The following is a 25,912-nucleotide window of genomic DNA, read 5'->3' on the forward strand; positions in this document are numbered from 1 at the left end:
TGTCCCACTTAGGAAACCTGTACGGAAACGTCTGGAGACTTTGCGCCCCACCCAAGGTTTCCGTGCAGTTCCCGGAGGTTTTTGTCAGTCTCCCTAATGGTCGAAAGTGGTTTCCGCTCCTTCTATGTTCCGGCGATTATTTCAAAAAATTCAAAACCGGCCGCGACTAAAAATAGGTTGCCGTTTTAAAAATCGGTAATTTTTTAATCGAATCCGGTTGCGATGTTAGTTGAAGGTGGTTGCCGGAGGTTGCAGGTGGTTCCCGGAGGTTCTATGTTCCGGCAACCACCTTCAACTAGCATCGCAACCGGCTTTTGAATTTTTTGAGATAATCGCCGGAACATAGAAAAAGCGGAAACCATTTTCGACCATTAAGGGAGACTGACAAAAATCTCCGGGAACCGCACGGAAACCTTGGGTGGGGCGTAAAGTCTCCAGAGGTTTCCGTTCAGGTTTCCTAAGTGGGACAGGGGTATAACTCCAGCTTTTTGTGTCAATCTTCGGTTTAAACCAGCATCTGCAGTTCCTCCCTGCACATTATATTTCCCTTTATTTGAACCTCACAGTGATACTTTTAACAGGCACTGTGGTGGTGGGTGCTTAAAACATAGATTGATAATGGGGGCTAGAGAGCGTTCACATTGACTGTATGCTGTGTCAATGCACTCCATAATAACAAGACCGATGGGGGTATATTCCGTCTATGAACCTGCTCCTATAAAACCCATCATGCCCACATCAATCAGTGCTGACATTTGTATTCTACGTTCAATTAAACGCTTTTTGTTTTGCCCCATTAAAATTCAGGCACTGTTCATTGTCGTGGGTGCAGCTCATCAGCTGTGCAGTGTGCCGTTTGTCTTCATAAAATATTGAAATTTGTTAGACGGAAGTAATTTCCAATTCCTATGAATTTCATGACAGGCCATCTAATTCTGAGCATGGCCCAGCCTGAATGCAACTTGCATGTTCACCCCTCTTCTGCTGATTAACCTGATGGATGAAACTGCGCCAGTTGATTCAAATTGCACTCTTAGGAATAAATGAATATTTCCCCCAGGCTGACACTGATACAAGCCGTGAATCTTTCCCATGTGAGGCGATTAATGTTTCTTGTGCTGGCAATGTCCAGACCCGTTGGCTGGTAAGGGGTGTGCCGTTCCTAAGCTATATAGCGCCAGAGAGGACTCAGCAGGTCAGGCAGCATCTCTGGGGGACATCTACCCTTCTTCAAAAGGGGCTCAACCCGGGTCACAGTTTAATGATAAGGGGGAAATCTTTTAGGACCGAGATGAGGAAAACATTTTTCACACAGAGAGTGGTGAATCTCTGGAATTCTCTGCCACAGAAGGTAGTTGAGGCCAGTTCATTGACTATATTTAAGAGGGAGTTAGATGTGGCCCTTGTGGCTAAAGGGATCAGGGGGTATGGAGAGAAGGCAGGTACAGGATATTGAGTTGGATGATCAGCCATGATCATATTGAATGGCGGTGCAGGCTCGAAGGGCCGAATGGCCTGCTCCTGCACCTATTTTCTATGTTTCTATGTTTCTATGAAATGTCACCCATCCATGTTCTCCGGAGACGCAGTCTGACCTTCTTAAGTTACTCCGGCACGGGGTTAGACGGGATGCTGCGGTGGCACAGTGGTGGAGCGCCAGAGACCCGGGTTTGATCCTGACTACGGGCGCTGTCTGTGCGGAGTTTGTACATTCTTCCTGTGACCGCGTGGGTTTTCTCCGAGAACTCCGGTTTCCTCCCACGCTCCAAAGACGTACAGGTTTACAGGTTCATTGGCTTTTGTAAAATGGTAAATTGCCCCTTGTGTGCCGGGTAGTGTGAGTGTGCAGGGATCGCTGGTCAGTGGGCCGAAGGGCCTGTTTCCACGCTGTATCTCCCAACTAAATTAAACTGAAACCAACATCCGCATTTCTCTGTTTCTACATCATTTCAGGGAGGATTGAATTGTTTCTTTGCAGTAGAATAACGAGGACAGCCTTCATGATACCAGATTTGTTCTGGTCCTTTTCATACCTTTAGATTCCCTCTCCCCTGACCCTCAGACTGAAGAAGGGTCTCGGCTCGAAACATCACCCATTCCTTTTCTCCAGAGATGCGGTCTGACCATCTGAGTTACTCCTGCATTCTGTGTCTACCGTATGTGTATTCCTGATGGTTTCAAGATCACCCATCTCTAAACACTTTGTCCAGCCTCTCACAACCATCTCAGTATCTTACAGATTGAAAAATTAAATGTTCATAAATAGGAACTGTGGCGCAGCGGTAGAGTTGCTGCCTTACAGCGCTTGCAGCACTGGAGACCCGGGTTCGATCCCAACTACTGGTGCTGTCTGTACGGAGATTGTACGTCTCCCCGTGACCGCGTGGGTTTTCTCTGAGGTCGTCGGTTTCCTCCCACGCTCCAAAGACGTACTACTGTGCAGGTTTACAGGTTAATTGAGTTGGTGTGTGTAAATTGTCCCTAGTCTGTGCAGGGTGGTGTTAATGTGTGGGACTCGCTGGTCGGCGCGGACTCAGTTTTTCTGCGCTGTATCTCTAAAACTAAACTAAGGAATACCGATAATTATTCTCCTTTGTTGTTGCAGCTATGTTTAGTTTAGTTTAGTTGATTGTTGTCACCTGTACTGAGGTACAGTGAAAAGCTTTGTTTTGCATGCTATGCTGTCAACGAAACGCCAATACATACGTTACGATACGATATAGGTTTATTTATCGCAGGAGGTAAATTGGTCAACATGATTACATTCAAGCCCACAGTGTACAGATATAAGATAAAGTGTATAACATTTAGTGAGAGGATTGTAATGAATGATAGCAGATCATCCTCTGGGACCAGCACGCAAAGAGTAGCCTGGCTTTGGAGCCATCTTTGAAGCCGTAATTAGTTGAGGAGGCAGGTTCTTGAAATGCCCCAGGGTTAGAAACTTTACACAGCTGCTGAATGTGCCCGTGGAGGTTGTAACTTGTCACCAGAGATGAATACCAACAGTGAGGAAGGAATTCATCTCTGGTGACACATTACAATCTCCAAGGCTACATAAATCAGTTCATTGTACCATTGTACTTTGTAAAGCATCGGTTGGTGAATTTGTGCAGTCTCTATACATGCAGAAAGGGGGAGAGAGAAAGAAAGAGGGAGAGAGAGAGAGAGAAAGAGAGCGAGAGGGAGGAAAGGAGAGGGAGAGAGAGAGAGAGGGGAGATGAGAGAGTGGAAGGGAGGGACAGAGAGAGAGAGCAATCTAGCACTAGTTAATTTCAATCTCGCTCTATGTTAGGCTGACAGATAGCTTCTTCAAATCGCAAATCAAAATCAAATTTTGATACCAAAGTGGATAACCTCACATTTATCCACATTAAACTTCATCTGTCATGCATCTGCCCACTTCCCCAACCTGTCCAAGTCACCCTGCATTCTCATAGCATCCTCCTCACAGTTCACACTGCCACCCAGCTTTATTGCATCTGCAAATTTTCTAATGTTACTTTGAATCCCTTCATCCAAATCATTGATGTTTATTGTAAATTGCTGTGGTCCCAGCACCGAGCCTTGCAGCACCCTACTAGTCACTGCCTGCCATTCTGAAAGGGACCCGTTAATCCCTACTCTTTGTTTCATGTCTGCCAACCAATTTTCTATAAAATGTCCGCACTCTTCCCCCAATACCACGTGCCCCAATTGTGCCCATTAATCTCCTATGTGGGACCTTATCAAATGCTTTCTGAAAGTCCAGGTACACTACATCCACTGGCTCTCCCTTGTCCATTTTCCTAATTACGTCCTCAAAAAATTCCAGAAGATTAGTCACGCATGATTTCCCCTTCGTAAATCCATGCTGACTCGGACCGATCCTGTTACTGCTATCCAAATGTGCGGCTATTTCATCTTTTTATAATTGACTCCAGCATCATCCCCACCAACGATGTCAGGCTAACTGGACTATAATTCCCTGTTTTCCCTCTCCCGCTTTTCTTAAAAAGTGGGATAACATTAGCTACCCTCCAATCCACAGGAACTGATCCTGAATCTATAGAACATTGGAAAATGATCACCAATGCATCCACGATTTCTAGAGCCTTTTCCTTAAGTACCCTGGGATGCAGACCATCAGGCCCTGGGGATTTATCAGCCTTCAGTCCCATGAGTCTACGCAACACCATTTCCTGCCTAATGTAGATTTCCTTCAGTTCCTCCGTCACCCCAGATCCTCTGGCCACTACTATATCAGGCCTACTAAGTTCACCCCACATCCTCCTGCACTACAAGGAATAGAATCCCAGCCTGCTCAGCCTCTCCCTATAACTCAGGCCCTCGAGTCCTCTCTTGTTCCTGTATTGGATGTGTTGATTGGGTTAAGGGGAGAAGGGAGGAGAATGGGGTTAGGAGGGAGAGATAGATCAGCCATGATTGAATTGTGGTGTAGACGATGGGCCGAATGGCCTAATTCTGCTCCTATCACTTATGACCTTTAGTTTAGTTTAGTTTAGTTTATTGTCACATGAACCGAGGCACAGTGAAAATCTTTTGTTGCGTGCTAACCAGCCAGCATAAAAACAATCCATGATTACAATCGAGCCATTCGCAGTGTACAGATACATCATAAGGGAATAATGTTCAGTGCAAGGTAAAGCCAGTAAAGTCAGATGAAAGAAAGTCTGATAGTAGTTCAGGACTACTGTAAAGAAGTGTTATCAACACACTGTGACTTTACTTCTTTTATTCATACTGTGGCATTACAGAGAGCACTAGCTGTACGTGGTCTGTCACGGAAACTAGAGAGCGATATGTGGGTGGGGAGGTTGTAATTATACTTGTGATATGGGGAGTGGTTAGTAGTGATGAGGTAACTATATTAAGGGTCACATGCATATGTCATCTACATCCTTCCCCTTGGAAATGAAAGACAAACAAAGTAGTGACAGGGCGACCACGTCTCATGCGCTAGAGATGGTTAAGCAGAATCGCCATAGCGGACAGGCGGCTTGACAACACGTCCCGACCGGGTTCGCATCTCGCCATCTCCCCTACCTGCAGGAACAAGTGGAGGCAGTACGGCGACAGGTGCAGACGGCCGAACTGGAACAGGGGAGCCGGGAGGGGACGGAGAAGACAAGGGCAGAAGGGCATGAGGGGATGCGGGACTCGCAGAGGACTGCGCTCGGGCAAGTGAGGGAGGGTGAACCGGAGGAGGAGCGGACGGATAGAGCTGTGAGGGTAGAGACAGTGGCATGCGAGGAGCGGTGGGCCGAGCATCGCCTGGAGGCTGAAATTGCAGCGGGGGAGCAAAAGGATCTGCAGGTGGTGGTCGCGGCTCGTTGACAAGCCGCAGATGTTGGCGGGACCGGCGGTAGATGGTTCCTGCATGGTCGACGAGATAGGACCGAGGCGACCCAGCAGAGGCGACTACGGTAGCGAGCCGGGAGTGACCGGTGGGGGTCTGCATGCGGACAACCTGACCGGGGAAAAGGCGCGGCAGGGGGCGGCAGGACTTGTCATGGGAACGTTTCTGGACATCGCGCTTAAAGGCAATGCGCTCCTGAACAGCAGTGGGCTTGAGGACAGAGGGGATGAGTGAGCGCTGGGCCAACGGGATCGGAGGTCTGGTAATAATAATAATAATGGATGGGATTTATATAGCGCCTTTCTAATACTCAAGGCGCTTTACATCGCATTATTCATTCACTCCTCAGTCACACTCGGTGGTGGTAAGCTACTTCTGTAGCCACAGCTGCCCTGGGGCAGACTGACGGAAGCGTGGCTGCCAATCTGCGCCTACGGCCCCTCCGATCACCACCAATCACTCACACACATTCACACACATTCACACACAGGCAAAGGTGGGTGAAGTGCCTTGCCCAAGGACACAACGACAGTATGCACTCCAAGCGGGATTCGAACCGGCTACCTTCCGGTTGCCAGCCGAACACTTAGCCCATTGTGACATCTGTCGTCCCGGTAGTGCGAGATATGAGCCGCTGAGCAGGGGAGCCCATGGCAGGGTCACGGGATATGTTGCGAAGGTTGAGGAGGGCTAGAAAGAAGTCAGAGTTGGACAAACGACATTGTCGACTCTGTAAGTTCTTTGCACTGCGAACGGCGAGCTCGGCCAGACCGTTGCTTTGCGGGTACTCAGGGCTGCTGGTGAAGTGGCGGAAGTTCCAGCTGGTTGCGAAAGCCCTAAACTCGGAGCTCGTGAATTGGCTGCCGTTGTCCGACTGCAGGCTGGCCGGGGTGCCAAAGGTAGAGAAATGGCGGCGCAGCTTATCGACAACGGCCGAAGAGGTGAGGGAATGCAGCTGGTCTACCTCGAACCAGTTGGAGTAGGAGTCGACAAGTACCAGGAAGTGTTTGCCTCGCCACTCGAAAATGTCAGTGGCAACCGCCATCCAGGGCAGTTCGGGTGCAGCCTGCAGCAGAAGCGGCTGTCGTTGCTGGTGGGGGGCGAGGCTGTTGCAGGTGGAACACGAGGAGACCCTCTCCCGGATGTATTGAGCCATACCAGGCCAGTAGAACTGGCTCTGGGCGTGAGACAAGGTGGCTTTGGCCCCAGGATGACCGTTATGAGTGGCCTGAAAATAGTGGTCGTGCAGAGCAGCAGGCACTACCACCTTGTGTCCTTTCATGACCACGCCGTCGTGGAGTACAAGCTCATCATGGACCAGGAAGTAGGGCACGGCGCCAGCCGGCAGAGCGGAACGACGGTCGGGCCAGCCCTGCTGGATGATGGCAGCAAGCTGTTGCAGGGCAGGATCATCGGCAGTGTGCTCGACCAGGGACTTCATCTGCTGTGAAGGGACAATATAGACATTGAGCACCATCAGGTCAGACATTTCATAGGGGTGGCGATCGGTGGATGTTAGCGGGGCGCGGGATAGCGTGTCGGCCACGAACATGTCTTTGCCTTTTCGGAAAACGACATTGAAAGTGAAACGCTGGAGCTGCAGCTTCATGCGCTGCAGGCGGGATGAGACAACGTGGATCGACTTGTTGAGGATGGTGACAAGTGGCTGGTGATCTGTTTCAATGGTGAAGGTGTTGCATAGTATATAGTCCTTGATTTTGGAGCAGGCAAACACCACGGCCAGTAGCTCCTTCTCGATCTGTGCGTAGTGCTGTTCGGCAGGGGTCATGGTATGGCAGAGTTGATTCCGAATGGCATTCGGAGGAACTTAAAGCTGCCGAAGGGGGTGCTGAAAGTTGTCAGGTTGGAGGAATGCTCATCAAGCGGACAGAAAAGATTGTGGCCGGACCAACCTGTGCAGCGACGTCCTCTACTGTTCTCATGGGGTAGTGCGGGCGTTTGATGGCAAGGTTTAGGTCTTTGGGGTTGATGCAAATGCGTATTTCGCTTTTGTCGTTTTGTCCTTTTTCGCGGCAACAACCATGGTGGAGACCCACTTGGTGGGTTCGCTGACCGCCTTTAGGATGCCCATTTTTACCATGCTGTGCAGCGTCGATTCTACTTTTTCCTTCATGGCGAAGGAGACACGGTGTGGCGCACGGACCACTGGCACGGCCTTGCGGTCGACGACAATCTTGTAGTTGTAGGGCAGCTTGCCCAGCTCGTCATCAAAGCGGTCAGGATATTCAGCCAACGGGTCCATTAGGGCTTGCACCTTGTGGATGGCACGGTGGATGGAGACCAGGCCCAGGTCCTGGCATGCTTGGTTGCCCAACAGGGTAATGCAGTTGGAATCGAGAAGATAGAAAGCGAGGGGCTGAGAGGTCTCCAGTATCTTGCAGCGCAGAGTTGCCTTTCCCACAGGAACAAGAACCCCTCCCCCGTATGCGTGCAAAGTGGAGCGATCAGAAGTAACTTGCTCATTAGACCTAATCTTATTGAAGAGGATTGTTGACATAACATTCGCAACAGCTCCGGTATCTAACTTAGCGGTGAAGGTCGAGTTGTTCACAGTTACACGAACTGAAGGGTCTGTTATCACTGCAGGTGCATCCAACACAGAAAAAATGCTGGTCTCCCCCTGAGAGGACCCAGATTCAGATACAGGGAGTTCGCTGAGATGGTACTGGGAACCGAGCTCGCTATCAGTTTGCTCCAAGTTGTTTAACATACGCCTTGGAGCAGCAGGAGGCTTCCCACGGGAACGGCAGGCAGCAGGAAAATGGTTTAGTTTCTTGCAGTAATTGCACGTTTTGCCCAAAGCAGGGCATACATTGAACTGATGAGTGGCAAAGTTACAATTGGGGCACCTTAGCTGGGTACGTCCCCCGGGAGCAGTGCCGGACCACGGGGGTCGTGGCGGGGTAGGGTTCTGCCAAGGGCGGGTAACGCTGGCAAAGTTAATGTCCTGATCAGCCGGAGACACTGCCGAAGTGACGGCTTCGGCTAAACGGCAGGCATGCATAGCCTCGTTAAAAGACAGGTCGGGCTTGCGCAAAAGTTCAGCCCTTAGCTTTTCATCGCGGAGACCGTAAACCAGAAGGTCCCTGGTCAGCTCCTCGGGGGTCAGCTTCTCAAGGCGGCACCGCCTGGCCAGGTGTCGCAGCGCAGCAACATAGTTCTCAGCAGATTCACCAGGGTGCTGACGCCGCCCGAACAGTTTGAAACGTTCTAAAATGCAATTAGTCGGAATGTCGCAAATCGCGGTAAACTTAGCCAATAAACATACCGGGTCCCGAACAGATTCACCCGCAGCGTAGACGAAGAAGTCTGACCGAGCCAGGGCATCGGGACCAGCCAGGTTAAGGAGTAGAGAAGCTTGGACGGCAGGAGTAGCGGCAGGATGAGCGATTGTGACATAGTGGTCGAAGTCACGTCTAAAGACATCCCATCGATGGGCAATGTCTGCATCGAAAACGAGCACATCGGGTTTGCGGCAAGAAGTGGCCATAACGAGGAAAAAAGAGGGGGTAACAGAAAACTGGTGCAAAATTAAAGAAACAACCGATAAACATGAGGCGCAAGGGTAAGAGGTTTGACACCATGTAAAGAGGTTTTATCAACACACTGTGACTTTACTTCTTTTATTCATACTGTGGCATTACAGAGAGCACTAGCTGTACGTGGTCTGTCACGGAAACTAGAGAGCGATATGTGGGTGGGGAGGTTGTAATTATACTTGTGATATGGGGAGTGGTTAGTAGTGATGAGGTAACTATATTAAGGGTCACATGCATATATCATCTACAACTACCATCCTGTCCTAAATGGTCAGTGGTGTAACCATGGCGACTGTTGCTCCCTTCCGCAGATGACTCTGGTGACGAGGAGCCGACCTCGCAGTCCGACAAGAGTGAGCTGTACACCACCCTGCGGACGCTGGCCAGCAAGCTCGACGACCTGAGCCAGTGCAACGACCTCATCGCCAAGCACGGGGCCGCCCTGCAGCGGTCCCTGAGCGAGCTCGAGACACTGAAGCTGCCGGCCGAGAGCGGAGAGAAGATCAAAGTCGTCACTGAGCGGGCCACCCTCTTCCGCATCACCTCCAATGCTATGATCAATGTAAGTGAAACCATTGCTCACCCTGGCTGTCGTTTAAGCACCGTGTCCCACTTAGTACGCCTCATGTCACTAAAAGTTGCTCATCTGTGCCTCCCCCTCTCATTTCCTCCCCCTCTCCTCCTTCCCCCCTCACCTCCTCCCCACTCCTCCCCCCCTCTCCTCCCTCCCTCTCCTCCCTCTCTCCTTTCCTCCCCCCTCTCCTCCCCCCTCTCCTCCCCCCTCTCCTCCCCTCTACTCGCCCTCTCCTCTCCTCCCCCTCTCCTCCCCCTCTCCTCTCCTCCCCTCTCCTCCCCCCTCACCTCCCCCCTCTCCTTCCCCACTCTCCTTCCCCTCTCTCCTCACCCCTCTCCTCACCTCCACCCTCTCCTCCCCCTCTCCTCCCCCTCTCCTTCCCCCCTCTCCTTCCCCCCTCTCCCCCCCATATCCTTCCCCACTCTCCTTTCCCCTCTCCTTCCCCACTCTCCTTTCCCCTCTCCTTCCCCTCTCTCCTTTCCCAACTCTCTTCCCCCCTCTCCTCCCCCCCCTCTCCTCTCCTTCCCTCTCCCCGACTGTCACCTCTCCCACTCTCCCTCTCGCACTCTCCTAATAAAGGTGTTATAAATGTATCACTGTTTCAAGATCATAAAGGTATTGAATTTGTAGGACGTTTAGTTTACCTTATTGTCATGAGCACCGAGGTACAGTGAAAAGCTTTTGTGGTGTACTAACCAGTCAGCGGAAAGACAATACATGATCCCAATAAGAAGGAACTGCAGATGCTGATTGATACTGAAGATGGACACAAAATGCTGGAGTAACTCAGCTGAATAATTGTGCTCAGTCCGCCTTGGCCTACGCGATCTCCCGGTTACTAAAGATTTTAACTTCCCGTTCCCACACAGGCCTTTCTGTCCTGGGCCTCCTCCAGAGTGGGCAACATGCAAATTGGAGGAACAGCACCTCATATTTCGCTTGGGCAGCTAATGAATGGCAGAGTAGACTCGATGGGGTGAATGGCCTAATTCTGCTCCTGTGTCGAGTGGTCCATTTTGTGCTAAAAATCTTGTTTCCCTAGGCAACAGGCCCAGTAAAACAGAGCACCATGGACATCTGTTTACATAGACCCCTTGAAAAATGATTTTAAGCTGCCAACCTCATTAATGTACCTCTCTCTGTGAGATAAGTGGCTTAGAATTAATTGTTTATCATTCAGGCGTTTGATGGGCATGATTGATAGAGGGAGGTTTAATTATGGCATGCGGTAGATGGATATCCAATTATACTGTTGGTGTGAAGTGGAACTGTTTTGTAGATAGTTTGATGTTCTCTGTAATAGTCAGGTTGTTAATCCCTCCAGCAACTTGCCTGTCTTAAAATAACCATGCACGTGCAAACGCTCACACCACAGAGGCGTGAGAGATGTCTTAATGCAGGACAAGCTGTTTCAATATGTTCAGTGGCATGGTGGCGCAGCGGTAGATGAGCTGCCTTGCAGCGGCAGAGAACCGGGATGGTGACACCGGGAGCTCGCGGGTCCCCGGTGGGAGACTGCTTTACGGAGCACCAGCAACGGCAACTTCTCCCGCCCGAATTGCGGGGTTGAAAGTGACCTGGAGCGGGGCCTTACATCGCCCGGCGCGGCTTAAACAGCCGTGGGACTTGCTAACGCCCGCCGGGGGCTCCAACATCAAGACCCGGAGCAGGGCCTTACATCGCCCGTCGCGGCTTTAAATGGCTGCGGACTTGCTAGCGCCCGCCGGGGGCTTTGACTTTGACTTTGACATTGGGTGAAGAATGGAGAGCAGGGGAGAGACAAGACTTTGCCTTCCATCACAGTGAGGAGGAGATTCACTGTGATGGATGTTTGTGTAAATTGTCGTAAGTGTGTGTCTTGGTTCTTTTCTTGTACGACTGCAGAAACCAAATTTCGTTTGAACTTCATGTGAGGTTCAAATGACAAATAAATGGTATTGTATTGTATTGTATCCTGACCATGGGCACTGTCTGTACGGGGTACGTGAGTTCTACCCGTGACCGCGTTGGATTTCTCCGGGTGCTCTGGTTTCCTCCCACACTCCAAAGACATAGAGGCTTTGTAGGTTAATGGGCTTCGGTAAAGATTGTAAATACTGTTAGCGTACGGGGTGATCACTGGTGGGCGCGGACTCGGTGGGCTGAAGGGCCTGTTCTAGCACTGTATCTCTAAACTAAACTAAACTAAATTAAGAGAATCTGTTTTCTTTTTTGCTGGTTTATTTTTCACTCCGTGGCTAATTCTGTGGCTTCCTCACAGCAACATAACAGATCCGGGGGTGTAGTCCGGATTGCCAGCCCATTACAGCATGATTGAATTGTATCTTTATGGAGGCGTATCTGATCGTTGGCACTGTGCATGCTTGATGTTACCAGAGACATTTTATGCAATCGATTAAAATAGACTTCAAACCCGTTTTTGGGTGTTGTGCTATCTCTATTGGAAATCTCCTCGCCCCCAAAAGAGCGCATTTGATCTGTTTGCTTTCGATCTTGAGCTGACAGAAGGTTGGTGATGAGTAATTGAAGCATTGATTTCCTAGAAGGCACCGTTCACCCTGCTTCTTTCTGCATGAATTCAGCTGCAGCTGAGGTTTAATGTTTGGCTTTAGGACCAGAGGCCATAGCCTCAGAAAGGAAGTGAGGAGGAATTTATTTGGTCAGAACAGGGTGGTGAATGTGCGGAATTCATTGCCGCAGATGGATATTTTGAAGACGGAGATTGACAGATACTTGATTAGTACGAGTGTCAGGTGGTTATGGGGAGAAGGCAGGAGATCGGGGTTGGGAAGGAAAGAGAAATCAGCCACGATTGGTGCTCCATTGGTGCTCCACACCCTTTCCTGTTGGAGATCTATCAGAAGCGGAGCATCCGCAGAGCCACCTCCATTATTAAGGACCCCTATCACCCATCACACCACATCTTCTCCATTCTGCCATCGGGGAAGAGGTACAGGAGCATCAGCTGCAAAACCAGCAGGATGCTCCACAGCTTCTTCCCACAGGCAATAAGACTGGTTAACGGACTGTGTTCCCTCCCCATACATCATACACCAACACATCTAACCTCGCCCATACTTTGACAGCTAGGCACCTGTCAAAGCAAAGCCACTGTTCGGTCTGAATGTCTGTTTTTATTTCAATTTTTAGGCCTATTTTAGATATGGTCATTTTTATTTTTAAAGCTATATGTATTGATTCTGTTTTTATTAACCGCACTGACGGGAACTAATTGAGAAACAATGTTTTCGTTTCATCTGTGTATGTAAGTACTCAGTGAAAATGACATTAAAGTAAATACTGAATACTGATTGAATGGCGGGGTAGACTTGATGGGCCAAATGGCCTAATTCTGCTCCTAGAGCTTATGCACTTATGAACATGACATTTCAGAAAATACATTAAAATCAGCTGGAAGGTAAAAGCAGATTTTGTTTTTAAAGATTGGGATTGGATGAATGCCATATTTACTGGGTTTTCTGAGCATCAATTAGCCGTCATTAGACCTCCGCTTTGCTGAGGATAGTCACATTGAGAAACTATTCATTCAATGTTATCTCCATTCAGTAATAGTGATTTCACTGCACTGGCTAGTCCAGGACAAGATTTGTTGCTTGTAACTAGCTGACAAAGAACAGATTTGTGAGGGGATCTGAAACTCTTGGCAGGTTGAAAATCAACTTTAATACGCACAGCAGCAGCTTTCGATCCGGCAGGCATTTTGGACTCTAATGAGCATTACTTGTGGTGGCCGTGTAACTCAGTCTCAACGGTGAAGCCAGTGTTTTCATTGCCTTGGGAACGGCTCCCCTCCCGTGAGAATCGTAGCTGCTATGGCCTATCATCCCCGGACACGGTGGTGCAGCGGTAGAGTTGCTGCCTTACAGCGCTTGCAGCGCCGGACACCCGACCACGGGTGCTGTCTGTACGGAGTATGCACGTTCTCCCCTTGACCACGTGGGTTATCTTCGGTTTCCTCCCACACTCCAAAGGCGTGCAGGTTTTGGAGGTTAATTAGCTCGGTATAAGTGTAAATTGCCCCGAGTGTGTGATGGATAATGCGGGGGTCGCTGGTCGGCGCGGACTCGGCGGGACGAAGGGCTAGTTTCCGCGCTGTTTCTCTAAACTAAAGTAAACTGAGACACTCTGAGTCTGAGGAAAGTCAAAGGCGTTGGGCTTGCAAACAGCGGCCCTACATTGCAATAAGTGCTCAACCACTTATTGCAAAGGATTCACTGATGCAATTTAAATACGAGAACCCCGTCCAGTCGTGTGGCACTCTGTGAAGGTACGGTGATTGTGATTTGTTTGAACAGGGCCTCTGAAGCTAGCTGGAGGCTGTGGCTTTGGAGCAGCAGTGTAATGAATGCTGAGGAAAGCAGCAGCTGATTAAAGGGAGCAAGGTTTCATCACGGCAACAGAATAATCACTGCAGTTGTCGCCAGAGGATTCTGTCCTCCAGTCCCAATGGGAAAGTGGAGATAAAGGTGACCTTACTTTAGTTGGAGAGAAGGGATTTGATTTGGTACAAAGGAAATGAGCACTGAGGGTTGCAGAGCTAAGAAAGAAACAGTGAAGGCATAAAAAAATTCTGTAATTTAATATTTCCAAGTGTAGAAACATAGAAAATAGGTGCAGAAGTAGGCCATTCGGCCCCTTTGAGCCAGCACCACCATTCAATATAATCATGGCTGATCATCCTAAATCAGTGCCCTGCTCCTGCTTCCTCCTCATATCCCTTGATCCCTAAGAGCTAAATCTAACTCGCTCTTGAAAACATCCAGTGAATTGGCTTCCACTGCCTTCTGTGGCAGAGAATCCCACAGATTCACAACTCTCTGGGTGAAATATAGGAATACTTATTGTCACATGTGACTAAGCACAGTGAGATTCTTTGCTTGCCTACACAATGTATACAACTAGCAGCCACCTACAGCACTAACAAAGTTACAAAACACGCTGGCTCCCCCTTGTATCCGCCCCTCCACCGCAGTTCCCCCACGTTGGGTCCCCATTGTCCTTTGTCTCCCCCACCCCCCCCCCCATTGTCCATTGTCCTTCCCATCCCCCCTCACGGTGGTTCTCCACGCTCTCAGCGACCATCGACCGCGGGTCGACCCGCGAGGTTTCGCCGCCGCCACGAGGCTTCACCACCGCCGAGGCCCCATCGTGGCCAGGCTTCACCGCTGCATCCGTCGAGGCCTCACCCCTGTCGATGCCCCACTTCACGTCTCCGTGGTGCCGACCTGGGCTCCAGTTGCGGGCTCCGTCGGCCGCTTCGCCCCCCCGACGCAGGCTTCTACCCACGAGGCCCCGGCCGGGCCCCGACCCAGGCATCGTGACTGTGGCGCCTCGATAAAGGCCACCGGCTGTGTTCCCTGCCCACAGCCGCGGCCCGTCAAGAAGCCTTCAGGCCGCGCCACAAGTTTGTTTCCAAGCTGCAGACAAATGGCTTTCACTGTAACTGTACTGTGAGAATAATATTGTATTGTGACAATAATAAGTCTAGAGTGTTTAATTATCAGCTGTCCCAGATAGAACAATGACATTCTTCCTTGCGGCAGCACAACAGAATATGTATAAATGCGACACGTGACTATAATAAACACAACTAAACTAAAAAAACAAAAACGTTGGTTAAAACCTTCATTCACAAACAGCAGCAAATTAATCCTGTTTCATTTTGAAAATTCTGGTATGAAATATTCCTTTCTCGATTATTAGTACTTTATGCAGACTATAGATATTTTCTTTTTTGTTCTGGTTTAGGTTTTAATATTTAAGAATGACCCTGATCATTCCCTCTCCTCCACTCTCCCAATGGGCAGAAGATACAACAGTTTGAAAGCACGTCACACCAGATTCAGGAACAGCTTCTTTCCGGCTGTTATCAGACTGTTGAATGTAACTCTCATCACCTTAGGTGGACCGTCAATTTGTTTTATCTGCACTTTCTCTGCAGCTCGACATTATAACTCCGCATTCTGCACTTTGGTTATTTCTCCCTTTGCACTACCTGTTGTACTTGAGCATAGTTTGATCGTAAACAAGTGTGATATTATTTGCCAAAATAGCACACAGAACAAAGTTTTTAATCCTGCATCTCTGTACATGTGACAATGGATCTAGGTTTATTATTGTCGTGTGTACCGAGGTACAGTGGAAAGCTTTGTTTTGCATGTGATTGAAACAGATCAGATATACCCCACGTAAATACAATCAAATCAAACTCCAATAGGTAGAGCAAAGGGAAAGATAAGAGTGCAAGAGTACACAGGTTCTCTGGATGCTTTCGAGAGCTAGATAGTGCTCTTAAAAATAGCGGAGTCAGGTGATATGGGGAGAAGGCAGGAACTGGGTACTGATTGGGGATGATCAGCCATGATCACATTGAATGGCGGTGCTGGCTCAAAGGGCCGAATGGCCTACTCCTGCACCTGTTGTCTATTGTCTATTAAGATACAGTTCTCAGCATTGTAGCACTATTAATATCACAATAAACTGAAGGAGTTCAGCGAAATGATCGCCGAGCCTGCGCTTGGTCTCGCCGATGTTTAAGAGTCCACAGCTGGAACAGCGGATACAGTAGATGAGGTTGGAGGAGGTGCAGGTGAACCTCCGCCTCACTTGAAAGACTGTCGGGGTCCTTGGACAGAGTCGAAGGAGGAGGTATAGGGACAGGTGTTGCATTTCCTGCGGTTGCAAGAAAAGATCATGTAGGTCTAGGCAGACTGAGCAGAGGTGTTCAGCGATCTATGGCCCTGTCCCACGGTACGAGTTCTTTCAAGAGCTCTCCCGAGTTTTAAAAAAAATCAAACATAAGTGGTAAGCACGTAGAATGAACGTAGCGGGTACGTCGGAGCACGGGGACGTCTCTTAGCGGCTCGTAACGCTAACGGCAGGTACTCGGGAAGACTCTCTAATGGCAGGTAAGCTCGGGAAGACTCGTGAAGATTTTGCAGCATGTTGAAAAATGTCCACGAGAGCCCCGAGTACTTACGAGCGGCCATTACCGTAAATCTCCGAGTTTGAATCAGGGCAAACTCGGGGAGAACTCTTGAATGAACTCGTACAGTGGGACAGGGCTTTAAAGCTTCTATGGTGCAGGAGACTCTCCAACTAGATGTTGTCATGGGTAATTAATAAGGGGCAATAAACAGTGGCCTTGTGGAGGGCACCCTCACCCCGTAAGTGAATAATACACGTGTTAATTAGAAAGCAGTTAAAACGAGCTGGAATCTGTTTTACTGATGTGTTAGAAGGTGCTTTATAGGCTTTAAATCTCTGACTACTGTTGTAGGGTGAGGGAAGATACAGTCAGTGACAGCTTGCGGTCGACAGATGGGTTGTGCTGACTCCAGCTGCCAGGTTATTTTGCTTCACTAACTTTCACAACTGGAGTTTGATGTTGTGCTGGGGAGATGTTTCACTGGGGCCTGTCCTCCCGGTGTGAGTCATCTGTAATGTATTCAACGTGAGGGTTTGTAAACACACTAAATATCACGGCCGTGTGGTCCTGCGGTTCACAAGTCACGCTGAGAAAGTGTTGGCATGAGCAATGCAGTTGTTTTCTGGATGGACTTATGACACACAACCTTGGCCACGCTCTCACTTCACTCCTGCCATCGAGATGAAGGTACAGGAGCCTGGAAACTGTAACTTTAGGCTCAGGAACGACTTCTTCCCTGCAGCCACCAGGCTATTAAACACTACAACCTCCAAATTTGCTCTGAACTACATAAACGGGGGCATTGTTTTTGTCTTTTGCACTATGATTGTTTGTTTTATATATGTGCGTATGTGTGAATATATATATGTGTGTTTGTGTGTATATATACGTGCGTCTCAAATGCACACACATATATACACATATATACATATTTACACACACACACACACACTATTTTCACATATATATGCATATGTATGTATCTATGAGTGTACATGTGTGTGTGTATATATATATGGATATATATCTATGTATATACATGTGTATGTGTGTATATACATATATATACACACACAGACATACACACGCACACGTACATACATATTTACACACACACACACACGTGTATGTACATACATATATATATTGAACTTCTTTTGTTTATTCTGTTGTTTGCAGAGTACTATTTTTACATATTCTGTAGTGCTGCCTGCAAATGGAAATGCCATTGTTCTGATGGGACATATGACAATAAAACACTCTTGATGAGAAGCTTCAATTAGCAGTGGTTTCAGGAGACAGCCGGAGAGATCACAGAGCCTGGAGATGCCTGTCACAGACTGTGTGTGTGTGTGTGTGTGTGTGTGTGTGTGTGTGTGTGTGTGTGTGTGTGTGTGGTGTGTGGTGTGTGGTGTGTGGTGTGTGTGTGTGTGTGTGTGTGTGTGTGTGTGTGTGTGTGGTGTGTGTGTGTGTGTGGTGTGTGGTGTGTGTGTGTGTGGTGTGTGTGTGTGTGTGTGTGTGTGTGTGTGTGTGTGTGTGTGTGTGTGGTGTGTGTGTGTGTGTGTGGGTGTGTGGTGTGTGTGTGTGTGTGTGGTGTGTGTGTGTGTGTGTGTGTGTGTGTGGTGTGTGTGTGTGTGTGGTGTGTGTGTGTGTGGTGTGTGTGTGTGGTGTGTGGTGTGTGTGTGGGTGTGTGGGTGTGTGTGTGTGGTGTGTGGGTGTGTGTGTGTGTGTGTGTGTCCTGCTGCCAAGCCAGTCGGACGAGCACGGACGTTAGTCTCACTGAGAGCAGACGTCATGCCAGCAACCTGCAAACCGGTGCGGATACCATCAGCCGCTGGAAGGTTGACACAAGACTGGATAGACTCGCCTTGTACTCGCTAGAATTCAGCAGATTCAGGGAGGATCTTATAGAAACTTACAAAAGTCTTAAGGGCTTGGACAGGATAGATGCAGGAAGATTATTCCCGATGTTGGGGAAGTCCAGGGCTAGGGGTCACAGTTTAAGGATAAGAGGGAAGTATTTTAGGACCGAGATGAGAAAATCATTTTTTACACAGAGAGTGGTGAATCTGTGGAATTCTTTGCCACAGAAGGTAGTTGAGGCTAGTTCATTGGCTATATTTAAGAGGGAGTTAGATGTGGCCCTTGTGGCTAAAGGGATCAGGGGGTATGGAGAGAAGGCAGGGATGGGATACTGAGTTGGATGATCAGCCATGATCATATTGAATGGCAGTGCAGGCTCAAAGGGCCGAATGGCCTACTCCTGCACCTATTTTCTATGTTTCTATGTAACTCTAGATGCTGGTTTACGACAAAAAGGAGGTACATCTCCTTTGTTTCCTGGCATCATGATGAACATGGGTGAATGATTCTGTTGACTTTTGCTCGCCACTCCCATTACCGTCCCTTGTCCTTCATTGCTGGCTCTGAGTAGCCACACTACTGGCTCCGCGCTTCAGATTGGTAAAGGCTCGGTGGGGGGGTGGGGGGGAGGGAAGATGGAGGCTTGATGCTGCCTCTGCCAGCCGCACTCGTTCATCCCTGTAAAATTAACTCATGGAGTTAGTTGCGTCTCGAGAGATACCAGAATCATTCCAAAACGCATTTGGCATTGACAAATGGACAATCCATTGCTCCCCCCGTCCTGTTTTGTCACAATCATTGATCGCTGTTGCCAGAGACTGAGATTGATTGTGGCTGTAATCCCTGATGCACCCTGCTGTTGGTAAAGTCAAACCTAAAGAGGAAAGCTAAGCATGAAAACCCTCTGAAGAAGGGTTTCGACCCGAAACGTTGCCCATTTCCTTCGCTCCATAGATGCTGCCTCACCCGCTGAGTTTCTCCAGCATTTTTGTCTACCTTCGATTTTCCAGCATCTGCAGTTCCTTCTAAAACATGAAAACCCTCTCACTGTTTGACCAATTGGCTGGAGAATGGAGCCACAGCTTGCTCCGGCTACCTCCTGCACTGCACGCCAGCCATTATACGATGCTGCCCTTAAATCTCTGGGAGTAAGTCTCAGTATGATTTATCCCAGGTGTTCTAAGTATGTAGGAAAACAACAAATCTTCTCGGGCGATAGACACAAAATGCTGGAGTAACTCAGCGGGTCAGGCAGCAACTCTGGAGAAAAGGAATAGGTAGGTGATGCTTCGAGTTGAGACCTGGAATAGGACAAAATTACCTTAGTTTAGAGATACAACATGAAACAGGCCTTTCAGCCCATCGAGTCCACACTGACTATTGATGACCCGTTAACACAAGTTCTATGTTATCCCAGTTTCACAACCACTTCCTGCACACTGGGAACAATTTACAAGGCCAATTATACTACAAACCCGCACGTCTTTGGGATGTGGGAAGATACCAGAGCACCCGGAGGAGACCCTTGTGGTCACAGGGAGAACATGCAAACTCCACACAGACAGCACTGGAGGTCAGGATCGAATCCGGGTCTCTGGCCCTGTGAGGGAGGTGCTTTACATGCTGGGCTACTGTACTGGCCTCTTCAAAAATACAATCTCCGTTAAAATAACATTGTCTGAATTAACATTGAATTGGGACTGTTTGGCAATTTGTTGTGCTGATACAGACAAGATGGACGGAGTGCCTTTGAGCCTGACGTTCATGTTCACATGCTCATAAGTGATAGGAGCAGAATTAGGCCATTCGGCCCATCAAGTCTATTCCGCCATTCAATCATGGCTGATCTATCTTTCCCTCTCAACCCCATTCTCCTGTCTTCTCCCCATAACCCCTGACACCTGTACAAGAATCTATCTATTTCTGCCATAAAATATCCATTGACGGACTCCACAACCTTCTGTGGCAAATAATTCCACAGATTCACCACCCTCTGACTAAAGATATTCCTCCTCATCTCCTTCCTAAAGGATCGTCCTTTAATTCTGAGGCTATGACCTCTGGTCCTAGACTCTCCCACTAGTGGAAACATCCTCTCCACATCCACTCTATCCAGGTCTTTCAGTATTCGGTGAGTTTCAATGAAGTTTCACCCCTCATCCTTCTAAACTCTGGCGAGTACAAGCCCAGTGCCATCAAACGCTCATCATATGTTCTTCCAATCATTCCTGGGATTATTCTCCTCTGGACCCTCTTCAGCCCCAGCACATCCTTCCTAAGATGTGGGGACCAAAATTGCTGACAATACTCCAAGTACGGTCATGGTGGGAGCTGTGTTTATAAGCAGTACAGGTGCAGGAAGTGAGGGATCGATCGTTCTGATTGCCACGTGTGGCGACATCATCAACATGTTCATTTAGGAATGCATTTGTGATGTCACTACATATAGCAACATCGCATCTCCAGGAGCCAGTAACATCGTACACTGGGCTGGGAGCACAAGCTATCACCAACAGGAGCTGGAGAAAGCTGGAGAGGTACAGTCATTAAAGTTGGGCTGGCTACCACGCATTCTCACTCCTAATGAATGAAGTGGCAATAACCATAATTTGAAATATAAGAGTTCAAATACTTACGCCAAATGTTTGGATGAAGTGTGTCACATAGTGTGTCCTTTCCGTTTGTGAATCAGGCACTATTGGTATTATGCTTGGGCACCTTACAGCCCAGCGGTATGAATCTTGACTTCAAGTAACCCTTATATATCCCCTCTCCCTCTGTCCCTCCCGCACCCTAGTCGTTGTGCTAGTTTCACTGTCGCCCTGGTGAGTTTCATTGTCTGCACAACTCATTATCACCCAGCCCACAGTCAACAATGGACCCTTTCCTTCATCATCGTTACTTTTTTGCATATCTTTCATTCATTTGTTCTCCATCTCTCTATATCACCATCCATATCTCTTGTTTCCCTATCCCCTGAATCTCAGTCTGAAGAAGGGTCTCAACCTAAAACGTCACCTATTCCTTTTCTCCAGAGATGCTGCCTGACCCACTGAGTTACTCCAGCTTTTCATGTCCATCTTATCCTTTTCATGTTATGTTTTCCAGGTGGCCACAGCTATGGGGAATGTTTAAAATATCACTTTTAGTCTGCTTTGGACAAAGTTCAGGGTTATTTGCTGAAAGTTAACGCATTAATCTTCCGGGTCAGATGTATAACATTTGCCTTCAAAGTCGATTGGCATAAACTTTCTTTCAGGCTATTTCAATTGAATACAAATTGTTTCTGGGGTAAAATGTGTTAACGACCACTTCTGGGTTAGTTAGCACCCCTCCAGAAATCCATTAGTCTGGTTTGTTTGTGTAGTGTATTATTGTGGCGTGTACTGAGGTACAGTGTGAAGCTGATTGAAATTCAGGCATGCCCTTGTGAAAGTAAAGGGCCTGCCCACTTGGGCATCATTTGCGTGTCATTTACGCGACATCATTTACGCGTCACGACGCACGATGCGTGACGTGCGCATGGCGTGCATTACGTGCGCATAGCGCGTGGTGACGTAGGCAGTGACGTGCGGCAGTGCCCCAGGATTTCGGGATTCTCAAAATCCTCGCGCGCCACCTGCGTGACGCGCAAACGACACCCAAGTGAGACAGGCCCTTTAAACAGCTAGCTGTGCGCCTACTTTTTTTGTGTCAGGGACATAGCACACAATGGCATTTCCTGTGCCATTCTCCTCTGGCACTACAAGGGGCAACTTAGATCATGTTACTTCAGGGATGAACTTTGAAGGGCACTCCTGGGCCAACTGGGATCTGATGAATGGTCACAGACCCAAAACATTAACTGTGTCCACAGAGGCTGCCTGACCTGCTGGCTTTACTTTAGACTTTCCGGAGGAAACCTGGAGAAAACCCACACAGTCACAGTGAGAACGTGCAAACTCCGTAGTGACAGGACCCATAGTCAGGATCGAACCCGGGTCTCTAGTGCTGTGAGGCAGCAATACTAAGTAAGGCAGTAGCAGTTTGTGGCCTACTATGCTTGAAGTAGTTTGGCAGTGGGATATTTTGAGCTCATGAACAGTGTGCTTGGTGGGTGGAACCTTTCTGTTTATTTTACCTACTGGGCTCCTCCTGTGTACTTCTTGAAGCCCAACACCTTTAAGACATCGCTTTAGTTTGGACAACTGGAGTGGGGTGTGTGTGTTTAGTTTAGTTTAGAGATACAGTGTGGAAACAGGCCCTTCATCCCACCAGCGATCCTCGTACACTAGCAGTATCCTACACACTCTGGACAAATTACAATCTTTACTGCATCCAATTAACCCACAAACTTGTACGCCTTTGGAATGTGGGAGGAACTCGGAGCACCCGGAGAAAACCACGGGGTCACAGGGAGAACATGCAAACTCCATACAGATAGCTCCCGTAGTAAGAATCGAACCCGGGTCTCTGGCACTGTCATGGCCCTGTCCTACGGTACGAGTTCATTCCAAGAGTTCTCCCGAGTTTGCCCTGATTCGAACTCGGAGATTTACGGTAATGGCCGCTCGTCGGTATTCGGGGCTCTCGTGGACATTTTTCAACATGTTGAAAAATCTTCACGAGTCTTCCCGTACTTACCTGCCGTTAGCGAGTCTTCCCGAGTACCTGCCGTTAGCGTTACGAGCCGCTAAGAGACGTCCCCGAGCTCCGACGTACCTGCTACGTTCATTCTCCGTGCTTACCACGAGTTTGATTTTTTTTTAACTCGGGAGAGCTCTTGGAATGAACTCGTGCCGTGAGACAGGGCTATAAGGCAGCAACTCGACCCCTGCTCCACTGGGCCGCCTCGTCTTCCAACATTTTCTGTTTTTATGTCAGATTTCCAGCATCTGCACTTTTTTTGGGGATTTACATTTGATCCTGTCAGGCATACATACCATTTCCAACACTCTTCCACCTACCTCACTTACCTCATCACCATCCAGGACCCTAAATCTTCATCACTTAATAGATTTCCATGGTTTTAATACTTCACCACAATAACACTTACGAAAAGAGAGGTGAGTTGGTGGGCGACACAGGGACACAGCAAAAGAGAAGTGCCGGAGACCTGGGTGTGATCCTGACTACGGGTAAAGAAGGCACAACAACGGCTTTACTTCCTATGATCATGCAGGAAAGTCAACTTTCCACAACAGCTGCTGGTGTCATTCTACCGTTGCTCCATAGATAGTGTCCTGAGACGTGGCATCCTGGTATGGTTTGGCAACAGTTTTGCAGCTGACAAGAAGGCTCTGCAGAGAGCCATCAATACAGCCCAGAAGATCACCAACACACACCTGCCTGCCCTGGAAGAGATCTATAGCTCTCGTTGCCTGTGGAAGGCATCAGGCATACTAAAGGACTCATCTCATTCCGCACACCACTTGTTTGCCCTTCTGCCCTCAGGAAAGCGTTACAGTTCCATCAAATCACACAGCACAAGATTAGCGAACAGTTTCTACCCCAAGACCATCACCACACTGAACTCTGCACTGAACACATACCCCCCCCCCCCCATGGCCAATATTTTGTACTGCTACAACACTATATTGTGAAATATTGCACATTATGACTTGACGTTTTTCTTGACGTTTTTGTTATTTTCATTGTGGTTATTATTTATCTGTTACGTTGGAGCTTCCCTCAGGCAGTGCGCCTGAAATTTCATTGTATGTATTTACAATGACAATAAAGTGTAGTAGTATTATTATTATTATTATTATTATTATTATTATTATTATTATTATTATTATTATTATTATTATTATTATAATAATTATTATCATTATATCTGCGTTTGGCTCCTGGAGACTGTTCTGCCATTCAGTAGGATTGTGACTGATCTAATTTGGATGTCCGGTGCTCTCCCCAATATCTATCGGATTACCTTTGTTCGGACATTATTGGCTTTACCTTGCACTAAACGTTATTCCCTTGTCATGTATCTATACACTGAGAATGGCTCGATTGTAATCATGTATTGTCTTTCCGCTGGCGGGTTAGCACGCAACAAAAGATGTTCACTGTACCTCAGTACATGTGACAATAAACTAAACTGAAACTGAAACCCCTTGAATTCCTCGTGGTTCCAATGACTGTCATTCTCCACCTTGAATATATTTAGTGACTCCACTGAAATATAGTTTGTGTTGCGGATGATAATTCCCTACCTTGCCGTCTCCTTTTATAGCCCAGCAACCTTGTACTTGCCTTGACCATTAGAAATACAATTGGAACATATATAGGTTGTTGATTTGATGTACATTATATGCCCTAGCATGCACAAGGTAAACTGGCAGCAATGGGAAGGAATAAATCCCAGTTATCTCCCTCATGCTTCGAATTTAAAGGGAAAAGAAAGGAATATTGAATTCCGTAAAGTGGAAGCACTTCATTCAATGAATAAGTAAAGCACATGGATTGAAATAAATGCATTGGGTAAAATCTGCCTTTTTTGGTAACTACGTGTGCATCATAAAACATTTGGAGCTTTCTTTGTTGCAGTATCACAAAGCGGCACGGTGGCGCAGCGGTAGAGTTGTTGCCTTACAGCGCCAGAGACCCGGGTTCGACCCTGACTATGGGCGCCATCTGTAAGGAGTTGATACATTCTCCCTGTGACCGTGTGGGTTTTCTCCGGGTGCTCCGCTTTCCTCCCACACTCCAAAGACGTGCAGGTTAATTGTCGGTTAATTGGCATCGGTAAAATTGTCACTTGTCCCCAGTGTGTAGGATAGTGCTAATGTTTGGGGATTGCTGGTCAGCACGGACTCGGTGGGCTGAAGGGCCTGATTCCCCGCTGAATCTCTAAAGTCTGAAGTCACACTTCTGCTCTGGATCAGGGACGTGGGATAATTTGAAAGGAAATCTGACAATTGGCAACATATATCCTCCCTCTTGATCGAACCAAACATGATTCAGATAACCAGGACTCAGAGCATGTGATAATGACTAAAGATGTACGATGCAGTGCCTTATGAGATCTTCACACTCAAACTGGAATGCAATCTAACTGCAATAATCTGTCATTATAGTCAAGTGTTTGACTTGTCCTCTGGGCAACTTCATCTCAGGGAAACAGAAGTTTTAATGTGTATTACTGAGGTAGGCATGAAGTCTATGCAGCAAGGTGTAACAGCCCAAGGTCCAGTTGACCAGTCTGTGTCCTGATTACATTTTATCTTTGTATGCTTCATTGTCAACTTCCCCAAGCTAACAATGATCTATCTATTCTACATTTTCATTGAGCTTTGTCCCCAATGATATCTCGCTCTCCCCCGACTCTCTGTTTGAAGAAGGGTCTCGACCCGAACCCCATTCACCCATTTCTTCTATCCAGAGATGCTGCCGGTCCCACTGCGTTACACCAGCACTTTGAGTCTATCTTCGGTGTAAACCAGCATCTGCAGTTCCTTCCTACACATCCAGTTGACTTGCTCTCTCTTTCATCAGCAGCTAAGTAGACTGTGATGCAGCCTCTGTTTGTATTTTCGATGGGGCTGCTCCTTGCTTTCTGGCTCCACTTTAGTCCCACCACCCTCATCCATGGGCACCCAGTGCGTAGGGGGAGTGTGTAGGAC

The 25,912-nt window shown here is 48.1% G+C and overlaps 1 protein-coding gene across 3 annotated transcripts in view; it reads left to right on the top strand.

Annotated features, from left to right (window-relative positions):
* Positions 1–25,912, top strand: part of LOC116987521 (oxysterol-binding protein 2-like) — a 212,351-nt gene that overhangs the window by 109,615 nt on the left and 76,824 nt on the right. For all 3 annotated transcript variants that reach the window (XM_033043607.1, XM_033043604.1, XM_033043605.1), the window contains one exon: positions 9,231–9,481. In XM_033043607.1, coding sequence (XP_032899498.1) covers positions 9,231–9,481 — 251 coding nt within the window. The remainder of the gene's footprint in view (positions 1–9,230; positions 9,482–25,912) is intronic.

The sequence above is a fragment of the Amblyraja radiata genome, chromosome 25 (genome assembly GCF_010909765.2).
Source record: "Amblyraja radiata isolate CabotCenter1 chromosome 25, sAmbRad1.1.pri, whole genome shotgun sequence".
Lineage (NCBI taxonomy): Eukaryota > Metazoa > Chordata > Chondrichthyes > Rajiformes > Rajidae > Amblyraja > Amblyraja radiata.